The sequence below is a fragment of the Coregonus clupeaformis genome, chromosome 5, assembly GCF_020615455.1.
Source record: "Coregonus clupeaformis isolate EN_2021a chromosome 5, ASM2061545v1, whole genome shotgun sequence".
Lineage (NCBI taxonomy): Eukaryota > Metazoa > Chordata > Actinopteri > Salmoniformes > Salmonidae > Coregonus > Coregonus clupeaformis.
The window spans coordinates 31,728,675-31,741,459 of record NC_059196.1 but is presented as its reverse complement, the minus strand read 5'-3'; the positions used below and the strand labels follow the sequence as shown (position 1 = coordinate 31,741,459).

The 12,785-nt window shown below is 46.1% G+C and overlaps 1 protein-coding gene across 1 annotated transcript in view; it reads right to left on the bottom strand.

Moving 5' to 3' along the window:
• The window catches only part of LOC121566879 (chloride channel protein 2-like), a 169,172-nt gene that overhangs the window by 47,292 nt on the left and 109,095 nt on the right, over positions 1 to 12,785 (bottom strand). The window contains 5 exon segments of the mRNA XM_045216188.1: positions 9,908 to 10,063; positions 10,638 to 10,662; positions 10,664 to 10,720; positions 11,116 to 11,217; positions 12,661 to 12,745. Of these exon segments, the coding sequence (XP_045072123.1) occupies positions 9,908 to 10,063; positions 10,638 to 10,662; positions 10,664 to 10,720; positions 11,116 to 11,217; positions 12,661 to 12,745 (425 nt within the window).

Sequence of the window (12,785 nt, the reverse complement as noted above, 5' to 3'; positions counted from 1 at the left end):
CTTTACAGAATGACAGCGGAAGGTGGTCATAAAATAGCTGATGCAATCACTGCAAAACAACAGGAACATCCACCCCATCAACATCCTACTGTAACATCCTCCTGTAACAGTCTACTGTAACAGACTACTGCATAACAGCTTTAGTCCTCTCCTATTTCTCCTTAATACACGTCTTTATACTTCCTTTAAACTCCCCTTTTCCTAGTTTATTTTGACTCTTGCGTCCTCCATGTCTCTTCTCTAACTCTGTTCTCGTCTGTCATTTCTCTCGCTCTCTAGGCAAAAGCACATACAGACACACAGTAAAACTGGGCCACAGGTGAGTGTGGGCCTGTAAAAGGGAGATGGAGGTTTCTATGGTAATAGAGAGGTTTATAGGGTTTATAGAGAGCCAGGCAGAGCTGGAGAACACACACACACAAGAGGTTGACGCCGATAGACATGGACGCTCTGTTTCTGGCTCCTAAGAAACGTTTCAGTCTCTTTTTTGGTGTTATTCTGGTGTTAATTCTTACATTATTAGCCCAGAACGTTTGATGCATTATTACATACAGCAGGAAATAACTTTTGGATATCAGAGCGGCGTTAACTCACCAGCATTTCGACCAGAAATACGACTTTCCTGAATTGGATCCTTTGGTCGTACCCTTCAAGGCGATTGAACTTATCCCAGAGGCTGCTCCAAGACGCCGCCGGTGGAGAAGAGGTATTCGGAGTGGACTTCTAGTCCGACTCAGGAGGCATGCACACCATCCACCACTTCTGAGTATATTACTCGCTAATGTTCAGTCCATGGACAATAAAGTAGACGAACTCAGGGCGAAGATCTCCTTCCAGAGAGACATCAGGGACTGTAACATACTCTATTTCACGGAATCATGGCTCTCTCTAGATATACTGTCCCGTCCATACAGCCAGCTGGGTTCTCAGTACATCGCGTAGCTAAGAATAAAGAACTCTCCAGGAAGAAGAAAGGCGGGGGTGTATGTTTCATGATTAACTACTCATGGTGTGATTGTGGTAACGTACAGGAACTCAAGTCCTAGAATACCTCACAATCAAATGCCGACCGCATTACCTCCCGAGAGAATTCTCTTTGGTCATTGTCACAGCTGTGTATATTCCCACTTAGGCCGATACAAGGATGGCTCTCAAGGAGCTACACTGGACTTTGTGCAAACTGGAAACTGCATAATCTGAGGCCGCATTTATTGTAGCTGAGGACTTTAATAAAGCAAATCTGAGGAAAACGCTACCGATGTTCTATCAACACATTGCCTGCAGTACTCGCTCTTCAAAAACTCTAGACCATTGTTACTCTCCGTTCCAGGATGGGTACAAGGCACTCCCCCGCCCTCCCTTAGGCAAATCAGATCACGAGTCCATTCTGCTCCTCTCTTCCTATAAGCAGAAACTCAAACAGGAAGTACCTGTGCTAAGGTCTATTCAACGCTGGTCTGACCAACCGGAATCCATGCTTCAAGATTGTTTTGATCACGTGGACTGGGATATGTTCCGGGTTGCCTCTGAGAAACACTATGACGTATACACTGACACGATGACCGAGTTCATCAGGAAGTGCATAAGGGATGTTGTTCCCACTGTGACGATTAAAACCTATCCAAACCAAAAACCGTGGATAGATGGCAGCATTCGCGCAAAACTGAAAGCACGAACCACTGCAAGGTGACTGGGAATATGGTCAAATACAGTCAGTCTGCAGGCGCCCGGCCCGCCACAAGGAGTCGCTAGAGCACAATGAGCCAAGTAAAACCCCCCCGGCCAAACCCTCCCCTATCCCGGACGATGTTGGGCCAATTGTGCGCCGCCATATGCGACTCCCGGTCACGGCCAGTTGTGACACAGCCTGGGATCGAACCCGGGTCTGTAGTGACGCCTCAAGCAGTGCGATGCAGTGCCTTAGACCACTGCGCCACTTGGGAGGCTATACTACATATTCTATCCACATACTGTCCATAATGTCTATAAATCCCATCATATCTATCTATCCAGCCATCTATACACTCCGGACTACGACATTGCTCATCCTAATATTTCTATAAAAAAATGTATTCCATTATTTTAATTTTAGATTTGTGTGTAGTGTTGTGTATTGTTAGATATTACTGCACTGTTGGAGCTAGGAACACAAGCATTTTGCTACACCCACAATAACATCTGCTAAATGTGTGTATGCGACCAATAAAATTTGATTTCACACACACGCACACCTGTTCCCGAGGGCTCACACCTGCCTTCCCATATGTGAACAAGACGTCAGCTAAACCGTCACTAACAGTTCCTTTTATCCCACAGAGAGAGAGATGAGTGATGAGATGAGTTTTATCCCACAGAGAGAGAGATGAGTGATGAGATGAGTTTTATCCCACAGAGAGAGAGATGAGTGATGAGATGAGTTTTATCCCACAGAGAGAGAGATGAGTGAGCCAGATGAGTTTTATCCCACAGAGAGAGAGATGAGTGAGCCAGATGAGTTTTATCCCACAGAGAGAGAGATGAGTGATGAGATGAGTTTTATCCCACAGAGAGAGAGATGAGTGATGAGATGAGTTTTATCCCACAGAGAGAGAGATGAGTGAGCCAGATGAGTTTTATCCCACAGAGAGAGAGATGAGTGAGCCAGATGAGTTTTATCCCACAGAGAGAGAGATGAGTGATGAGATGAGTTTTATCCCACAGAGAGAGAGATGAGTGAGCCAGATGAGTTTTATCCCACAGAGAGAGAGATGAGTGAGCCAGATGAGAGGGAGATAAAGGAGGGAAGAAACAGGACAGAAGAGAAAGGAAAGGGAAAGAGGAAGAGAGCAGAGAGCAGAGGGCGTAGAGGAGATGGACGGGGAAAAGAAAGCGGGGAATCGGAAGGAAACAAAGAACGGAATAAAAAAGAGGGAGAAATGACTGACAGAAAGAGCAAAGGAGAAAGAGGAGGGAGAGAGGGGTGGGGAGGAAAGCGGAGTCAAGGGGAAAAGTTTTGACGCAGTAGCGGGGACATTTATACTCTATTTAATGTGTCAGTCGGCAGAAGGGTGTGTGTGTGTGTGACAGAACCAGAGGACAGTCTATCGCCCGGGCCCCTAGGGGCCTCCAAGGGCCCTACTCCTATTCCCACTCCAATTACTGGGCTGCCACCACCCTCCAACAGAGGACTGGAGAAGGACTGCAAAAAACCTATAGGGGTCAAAAAGCTGTCTCAATGCAGTGTGCTAGCTAAAAACGATCAGTCTGCTATAGAGAAGACAGCCTATGAGTAATATCATGTCTGATAAAAGCTTGGGCCATTTGCATAGCGTGGGAGAAATGAACTACCACTCTGGGCTCTTTAAACTACACCATGTAATTAGACATCATCCCAGCAGACATGTTTTGTGTGCGACTGAGTTAGTGTGTGTGTGTGTGTATGTGCGTCTATGTTCTGTAAGAGAGCAACTACGTGAGTGAAGTTGATTACGTATGCATGTACGTGTGTGTGTAACTACGTCACAGCAAAGGCCAAAAATACTACCTCTATTGAGGACACACACAAAAGTAGTGACAACGTCCAAAAACTGGTCTGGCCAAGTTACGCCCTTGGGAGTGACGTTGTAGGAACGGGGGGATGGGATGGAACAGCACTGTCAGAGGGGTGACAGTAAAGGTGTCTCATTTCAGGACAGAACAGAAGAGGAAGGAGAGGACAAGATGGACACGCACGCATGCACCCTACTGTATCCATGAGAGAGAGAGAGAGAGGATGAGGGAGAGGGGTGAAGTGGAGAGAAAGAGAGAGAGAGAGAGAGAAAGAGAATTGGGTAGATTGGAGTAGATTAATTTAGAGTAGCGTAGATTGGTCTCACTGGGTTCCACAAAGTTTAATGACGTTTTCTTTTCTGATTTTGTGAGATACAGTACAGAAGGCAAAAAAAGAGAGCGCGCTAGGATGAGCGAGAAAGCGAAGTAGAGAGTGTATTTCTCTTCCATTACAGCAGGATCATCACAATCAATATCTAATGCTAATATAACTGCTCTAGCACTCCCCTCAGTCCCTCTCCACCCACGTTTGTCTCTCTCCATCCCTCTTTTAAAAGGGGACATCTCATTTGAGCTGCTAGAACCTGGATAAACAAAGGCTACATAAAAACCTAATCAAATCCCAACAAGGTAATAACATGATGCTTCACCTGCCCTCACATAACACTGGGCTGGGTCTCAATACTCCACAACCCTAACCCTCATAACACTGGGATGGGTCTCAATACTCCACAACCCTAACCCTCATAACACTGGGATGGGTCTCAATACTCTACAACCCTAACCCTCATAACACTGGGATGGGTCTCAATACTCCACAACCCTAACCCTCATGTAGTCCCGTGTAGCTCAGTTGGTAGAGCATGGCGTTTGCAACGCCAGGGTTGTGGGTTCGATTCCCACGGGGGGCCAGTATGAAAAAAAAAAAATTTATGCACTCACTAACTGTAAGTCGCTCTGGATAAGAGTGTCTGCTAAATGACTAAAATGTAAATATAACACTGGGCTTGGTCTCAATACGCCACAACCCTAACCCTCATATACCACTGGGCTTGGTCTCAATACGCCACAAGCCTAACCCTCATATAACACTGGGCTTGGTCTCAATACGCCACAAGCCTAACCCTCATATAACACTGGGCTTGGTCTCAATACGCCACAAGCCTAACCCTCATATAACACTGGGCTTGGTCTCAATACGCCACAAGCCTAACCCTCATATAACACTGGGCTTGGTCTCAATACGCTACAACCCTAACCTTTTCCAAGATGGCGTAGCAGTACGGTCGCTTTTATTTTTCGTCCTGTGTAAATATCCCGTTTCTTGTTTTTTGTCTATATTTCTCAATTTTTTTACTTTCATTCTTTAACTAAATATACTCTCCTGCAACCCGCCTCACCCAACGTGGAAAGGATTCTATTATTTCTTTATAACTTTCATCAAGAACCGTAAGCTGAAACGTGTGTAGCCGCAATCTGAATTGGCTACCTGCTATTAGTTACCGTTAGCGTCTTCACCACTGTCCGTGGCCTACACTATCCACCAGCCAGCTCTAGCTAGCCTGGACAATTCGTCGGCCAGTCTGCACAGCGTGCTATCGACCCAGCGTGCTATCGACCCATAGCTTATTGGACTTTCTGCCGGAATCACTAGACCCTAGCGCCGGATCATCACAACCAGCTAGCTAGCTGCAACTAAATGGCTACCTGTTATTAGTCACCGTTAGCGTCTTCACCATTGTCCGTGGCCTACACTATCCACCAGCCAGCTCTAGCTAGCCTGGACAATTCGTCGGCCAGTCTGCACAGCGTGCTATCGACCCAGCGTGCTATCGACCCATAGCTTATTGGACTTTCTGCCGGAATCACTGGACCCTAGCGCCGGATCATCACAACCAGCTAGCTAGCTGCAACCTGTTGTTGGCTGATTACCATTACCATTGCCATATAGCAAGCACCAGTTAGCCTTGAGCTAGCCTGCTAGCTCCCTGCTAGCTGTGCTGAAGCACCAATTTGAACTGCTCTCGGACTCACATATTGCTGTTCACTGGACCTTATGATCACTCAGCTGCACAGCTGATGCCTGCTGGACTGTTCCTTTACACGGTACTCTGTCCTGTTTATTCTGTTTAGTCTTAGCCCAAACGTTATCGCTATTTCCAGTTGTGTCTTAGCTCTCTCTAATAACACGTGACTGCTTTATGCCTCTCTCCCATGTCAATTATGCCTTGCCTATTGCTGTTTGGGTTAGTTCTTATTATACAATTTCAATGTAGAACCCCTAGTCCCTCTCAAACTGTCTCATATAGTTCCTTTGTTCCTCCCCCATACACGCCCGAGACCGGCTCAATCGATGCCTCAAATGACGCTATCTCTTTCATTGTTACCCAACACTTAGGATTACCTGAACTGTACTCATATCCTTCCATATCCTTTTCTGTACATAATGCCCTGAATCTTTTCTACAACGCCCGGAGAACTGTCCCCTTTATTCTATGTACCCAACGCACTAGAAGACCAGTTCTTAAAGCCTTTAGTCGTATCCTTATTCTAGTCCTCCTCTGTTCCTCTGGTGATGTAGAGGCTAACCCAGGCCCTGCAGCCCCCAGTATCACTCCTACTCCCCAGGAGCTATCATTTGTTGACTTCTGTAACCGTAAAAGTCTTGGTTTTCTGCACATAAATATCAGAAGCCTCCTTCCTAAGTTTGAGTTATTCACTGCGTTAGCACACTCCGCCAACCCTGATGTTCTAGCAGTGTCTGAATCCTGGCTTAGGAAGGCCACCAAAAATTCTGAAATTTCCATCCCCAACTATAACATTTTCCGTCTAGATAGAACTGCCAAAGGGGGTGGAGTTGCAATCTACTGTAGAGATAGCCTGCAGAGCTCCATCATACTATCCAGGTCTGTGCCCAAACAGTTTGAGCTTTTACTTCAAAAAATCCACCTTTCCAGAAATAAATCTCTCACTGTTGCCGCTTGCTACAGACCCCCTCAGCCCCCAGCTGTGCCCTGGACACCATATGTGAATTGATTGCCCCCCATCTATCCTCAGAGTTCGTACTGCTTGGTGACCTAAATTGGGATATGCTTAATACCCCAGCCATCCTACAATCCAAGCTAGATGCCCTCAACCTCACGCAAATTATCAACGAACCTACCAGGTACAACCCTAAATCCGTAAACATGGGTACCCTCATAGATATCATCCTGACTAACTTACCCTCTAAATACACCTCCGCTGTCTTCAACCAGGATCTCAGCGATCACTGCCTTATTGCCTGCGTCCGTAACGGGTCCGCGGTCAAACGACCACCCTCATCACTGTCAAACGCTCCCAAAAACACTTTAGCGAGAGGCCTTCCTAATTGACCTGGCCCGGGTATCCTGGATGGATATAGATCTCATTCCGTCAGTAGAGGATGCCTGGTTGTTCTTTAAAAGTAATTTCCTCTCAATCTTAAATAGACATGCCCCATTCAAAAATACAGAACTAAGAACAGATATAGCCCCTGGTTCTCCTCAGACTTGACTGCCCTTGACCAGCACAAAACATCCTGTGGCGTACTGCAATAGCATCAAATAGCCCCCGTGATATGCAACTTTTCAGGGAAGTTAGGAACCAATATACACAAGCAGTTAGGAAAGCAAAGGCTAACTTTTTTCAAACAGAAATTTGCATCCTGTAGCACTAACTCCAAAAAGTTTTGGGACACTGTAAAGTCCATGGAAAATAAGAGCACTTCCTCCCAGCTGCCCACTGCACTGAGGCTAGGAAACACTATCACCACCGATAAATCTACAATAATCGAGAATTTCAACAAGCATTTTGCTACGGCTGGCCATGCTTTCCACCTGGCTACCACTACCCCGGCCACCAGCTCTGCACCCTCCGCTGCAACTTGCCCATGCCCCCCCGCTTCTCCTTCACACAAATCCAGACAGCTGATGTTCTAAAAGAGCTGCAAAATCTGGACCCCTACAAATCATCTGGACTAGACAATCTGGACCCTTTCTTTCTAAAACTAGCCGCCAAATTGTCGCAACCCCTATTACTAGCCTGTTCAACCTCTCTTTCGTAACGTCTGAGATCCCCAGAGATTGGAAAGCTGCCGCGGTCATCCCCCCTCTTCAAAGGGGGGTGACACTCTAGATCCAAACTGTTACAGACCCATATCCATCCTGCCCTGCCTTTCAAAAAGTTTTTGAAAGCCAAGTCAACAAACAGATCACCAACCATTTCGAATCCCACCGTACCTTCTCCGCTATGCAATCCGGTTTCCGAGCTGGTCATGGGTGCACTTCAGCCACGCTCAAGGTCCTAAATGATATTATAACCGCGATCGATAATAGACAGTACTGTGCAGCCGTTTTCATTGACCTGGCCAAGGCTTTCGACTCTGTCAACCACCGCATTCTTATTGGCAGACTAAATAGCCTTGGTTTCTCAAATGACTGCCTCGCCTGGTTCACCAACTACTTCTCAGATAGAGTTCAATGTGTCAAATCGGAGGGCCTGTTGTCTGGACCTATGGCAGTCTCTATGGGGGTGCCACAGGGTTCAATTCTTGGGCCAACTCTTTTCTCTGTGTATATCAATGACGTCGCTCTTGCTGCTGGTGACTCTCAGATCCACCTCTACGCAGACGACACCATTTTGTATACATCTGGCCCTTCATTGGACACTGTGTTAACAAACCTCCAAACGAGCTTCAATTCCATACAACACTCCTTCAGTAGCCTCCAACTGCTCTTAAACACTAGTAAAACAAAATGCATGCTCTTCAACCGAACGCTGCTTGCACCCTCCCACCCGACTAGAATCACTACTCTAGACGGGTCTGACCTAGAGTACGTGGACAACTACAAATATCTAGGTGTCTGGTTAGACTGTAAACTCTCCTTCCAGACTCACATTAAGAATCTCCAATCCAAAGTTAAATCTAGAATCGGTTTCCTATTTCGCAACAAAGCCTCCTTCACTCATGCTGCCAAACATGCCCTCGTAAAACTGACTATCCTACCGATCCTTGACTTCGGCGATGTCATTTACAAAATAGCCTCCAACACTCTACTCAGCAAATTGGATGTTGTCTATCACAGTGCCATCCGTTTTGTCTCCAAAGCCCCATATAATACCCACCACTGTGACCTGTACGCTCTTGTTGGCTGGTCCTCACTACATATTCGTCGCCAAACCCACTGGCTCCAGGCCATCTATAAATCACTGCTAGGCAAATCCCCGCCTTATCTTAGCTCATTGGTCACCATAGCAACACCCACCCGTAGTCTGCGCTCCAGCGGGTATATCTCACTGGTCATCCCCAAAGCCAACACCTCCTTTGGCCGCAATTCCTTCCAGTTCTCTGCTGCCAATGACTGGAACAAATTGCAAAAATCTCTGAAGCTGGAGACACTTATCTCCCTCACTAACTTTAAGCATCAGTTGTCAGAGCACCTTACCGATCACTGCACCTGTACACAGCCCATCTGAAATTAGCCCGCCCAACTACCTCATCCCTATATTGTTATTTATTTTGCTCATCTGTTCCCCAGTATCTCTATTTGCACATCATCTCTTGCACATCATTCCAGTGTTAATACTAAATTGTAATTATTTTGCACTATAGCCTATTTTATTGCCTTACCTCCATAACTTGCTAAATTTGCACACTGTATATTAATTGTATTTCTGTTGTATTTTTTAGATTTTTGTTTTGTTTTACCCCATATGTAACTCTGTGTTGTTGTTTTTATCGCACTGCTTTGCTTTATCTTGGCCAGGTCGCAGTTGTAAATGAGAACTTGTTCTCAACTGGTTTACCTGGTTAAATAAAGGTGAAATAAATAAAATAAAATAACCCTCATAACACTGGGCTTGGTCTCAATACGCCACAAGCCTAACCCTCATATAACACTGGGCTTGGTCTCAATACGCCACAAGCCTAACCCTCATATAACACTGGGCTTGGTCTCAATACGCCACAAGCCTAACCCTCATATAACACTGGGCTTGGTCTCAATACACCACAACCCTAACCCTCATAACACTGGGCTTGGTCTCAATACGCCACAACCCTAACCCTCATATAACACTGGGCTTGGTCTCAATACGCCACAAGCCTAACCCTCATATAACACAGAGCTGGGTCTCAATACTCCACAACGGCCTCCTCTCCTTTCATTGAAATGAATGGACAGGACCCTGTCATATTACCTTCACCTGTCATGTCAATGGGAAGGACATTACTTCAGACTATTGAGACACGCCACATGTAGTGGGGAGGGAGTAAAGTAACAGGGAATTAAAAAAGAACAGATGATGATCAAGAAGAGGAGCGATGAGAACAAAGTGGATGATGATGATGTGTGCCTACCTTCATTACGATGAAGAGGACGAGGGTGACAAAGACATTGACCTGGGGGTGATTCCAGGCCTGGGAGTTGCCGATGTAGTCAAACTCCTCGGCAATGCCCTGCTTGGCCCATGTCCGGTTGTCTAGCAACGTCACCAGGGACTCCTTCTGGGTCAGCTGCATGGGGGAAACAGGAAGTGACAACATATCAGACAGACAGAGGGCTAAAGTCTACAGGCGTTTTACATTTTTATATATCCCATATTGGTCCCTAGCTCCTACCCCAAAGCATTTAAGTAGATATGGAAGGATTGGATAGGTATAAGCAACACAGCAACAATTAATCCTAGCCTTTCAGAAGGCAAGGAAAAGCGATTACATTAGCGCTATCCCAATCTACATGAAGTGCCATGGGGTAGGTGCTAGGGGGTGATTTGAAATTGGGTACAACACATCCATTTTATTAGGAAGACCATTATGGAAAGCGGTTTCACTTTAGGCAATGGATGTGATGATTTAATTTGAACTGGTTTGGCTTAAGGCTTGTGAAGCTGAGTGAGGGGCTGAAAGAGGGTGTGTAGTTGTGTGTGATGCTGTAGCTAGACTTTAAGGAGCAACAGAATCAACAGCTTATTGTGGCAGAAATACATCAAGAGTCTGACTCACCCTCTCATTACAGAGAGAGAAAGAGGAGAGGGTGGGAGATACACTGTGCCTCTATGTAAAAAAATAAAAACTGAGCGGAACTAACCTTGCCTGCCATGAACTGTCCGAGCCGGGGGAAAGGTTAGCGTAGACACCAGCAGAGTGACCAGGGCTGGGTACAGCAGACGCCTGAGAGAAGAGGCACGAGGGAAGGAGGGGGAGAGGAGGAGGAAGCAAAAGGGTGTTTAGTCATTACTGTTTATTCTTCAAAACCAAACTGTCCCCAAACCCTTCCCACGGCTGAGTGATATACAGAACATTACATTCGTTTAGAATCTGAGGATAGTTAATTCATCAGTCTGGTAGGGAGATGAGTAAACACCATCCATTAATAAACACTCGTCAAGATGAATGTCTTAATTTATCTCTGCTGTGGTGAGAACTGCATCAATGGAGCTGCTTTCACAGCGTAATCGATCTATGTGTGTGCGTGTGTGTGTGTATGTGAGTGGGACACTAGGATACAGGGACTCTCTGGGACCCAGTAGGGGCTGCTGTCTGATGATGATGACATCATTACTTACTTCTTCATGAGGAACTTGTTGATGGTCTTCTGTTTCCTGATGAACTGGACTATCAGTCTGTTCAGGTAGACAAACAACGCCCCGCCAAAACCACTGGCAATACTGTGGAGAGAGGAGGAGGGGAGAGGAGGGAGGGTTGAGAGAGGAGAGGAGGGAGAGGGAGATTAAATTAAGAAAATTAAAGGTGGAGAAAGAGAGAGAGACAGGTTTACATGTATATATGCTTCTGTTTTAAGTAAGTACCCAGTATGTGTCCACTTTGTGTAAGTGGCAGTAGGAGAGAGAGAGTTTCTCCAGCCACCAGAATCAAACAGAGCCCTTTGAGAAGTACTTTCCAAAGTTCCCCCTCAGCTACAGCCAAGTATATGAACGCTCATAAATTCATGTTCCTGCATAATTAATTCTGTCAAATACTCCTGAATAAAAGAATAGATGAGGGAGAATCATTTGTACATGTTTTAAAGCCATTCTCTGAAATGTTTGTGTGTATGTTTGTGTCACAGGAGGTTGGTAGCACCTTAATTGGGGAGGACAAGCTTGTGGCAATGGCTGGAGCGGAATCAGTGGAATGGTATCAAATACGTCAAACACATGGTTTGATGCCATTCCATTACTCCGTTCCAGCCATTATTATGAGCCGTCCTCCCCTCAGCAGCCTCCACTGGTTTGTGTCTATGTGTGTGTGTGTGCACGTGTATATATTCTCAGAACGCCACATCTGAGTACCAGTGAAAGTTAGAAACATAAATCCAGAGGCTAGAATGGGTTTACTACACAAGGGTTTGCCCCAGCTAGCCTGTAGCAGGAGACACACTTCCCCCTCTCTCTCTCTGTCCGAGTTAACTGGAACACTGACCGACTTTTCCCATAAGACATCAAGGCATTGGCGAGGGAGAGGATACTGAAATACACACAAAGAGGTGTGCGTACAGACACACACACACACACACACACACACACAAACTCGCTCTCTAAAAGTGTGATAAGACGGCTGTTCTCCGGAGGCAGCGTTTTGTTCGATTATGAGTCAAAGTGTCATTGCTCAGATCACGAGTGGGACGACATCCTCCAGACAAAAAGGAGGAAAGAGGAGAAAAAAGAGAGGGATGTTCTTCTCTTTGGGAGCCCATGCAGAGTTAAGCACAGGGCTGTTCTTTCTTCTGAGATGGAAATAGAGAAAGAGAGAGAGATAGAGAGACGAGAGCGAGAGAGGCTCTGGTCTAATACAGTTATGTAGTAAGCTCGGAGGCTACGCTACTACGGTAACAGCAAGCTAAAATAAGAGATCCTAAAAGCACAACCTTGTTGGCTGAATAATCCATGTTAGGTGACTAAAGTCAGGAGGCTATCCTCCTGAACACTCACACCAGCTTTCACTGGCTAACAGAGGCAACGAAGGGCTCACTGACTAACAGAGGCAACGAAGGGCTCACTGGCTAACAGAGGCAACGAAGAGTTTACTGACTAACAGAGGCAACGAAGAGCTCACTGGCTAACAGAGGCAACGAAGAGCGCACTGGCTAATTGAAGACAACTTAGACTCACCCAATGACAGCAAAGGCTGGGAGCTCCTGGAGGTCAAAGGGGAAGTCCAGACGGAAACGGGTTTTAAACAGAGCTGTGATGGTCTCTGTGTAGGAGGGAGTCAGGGAGGGATGGAGAGAGAAATA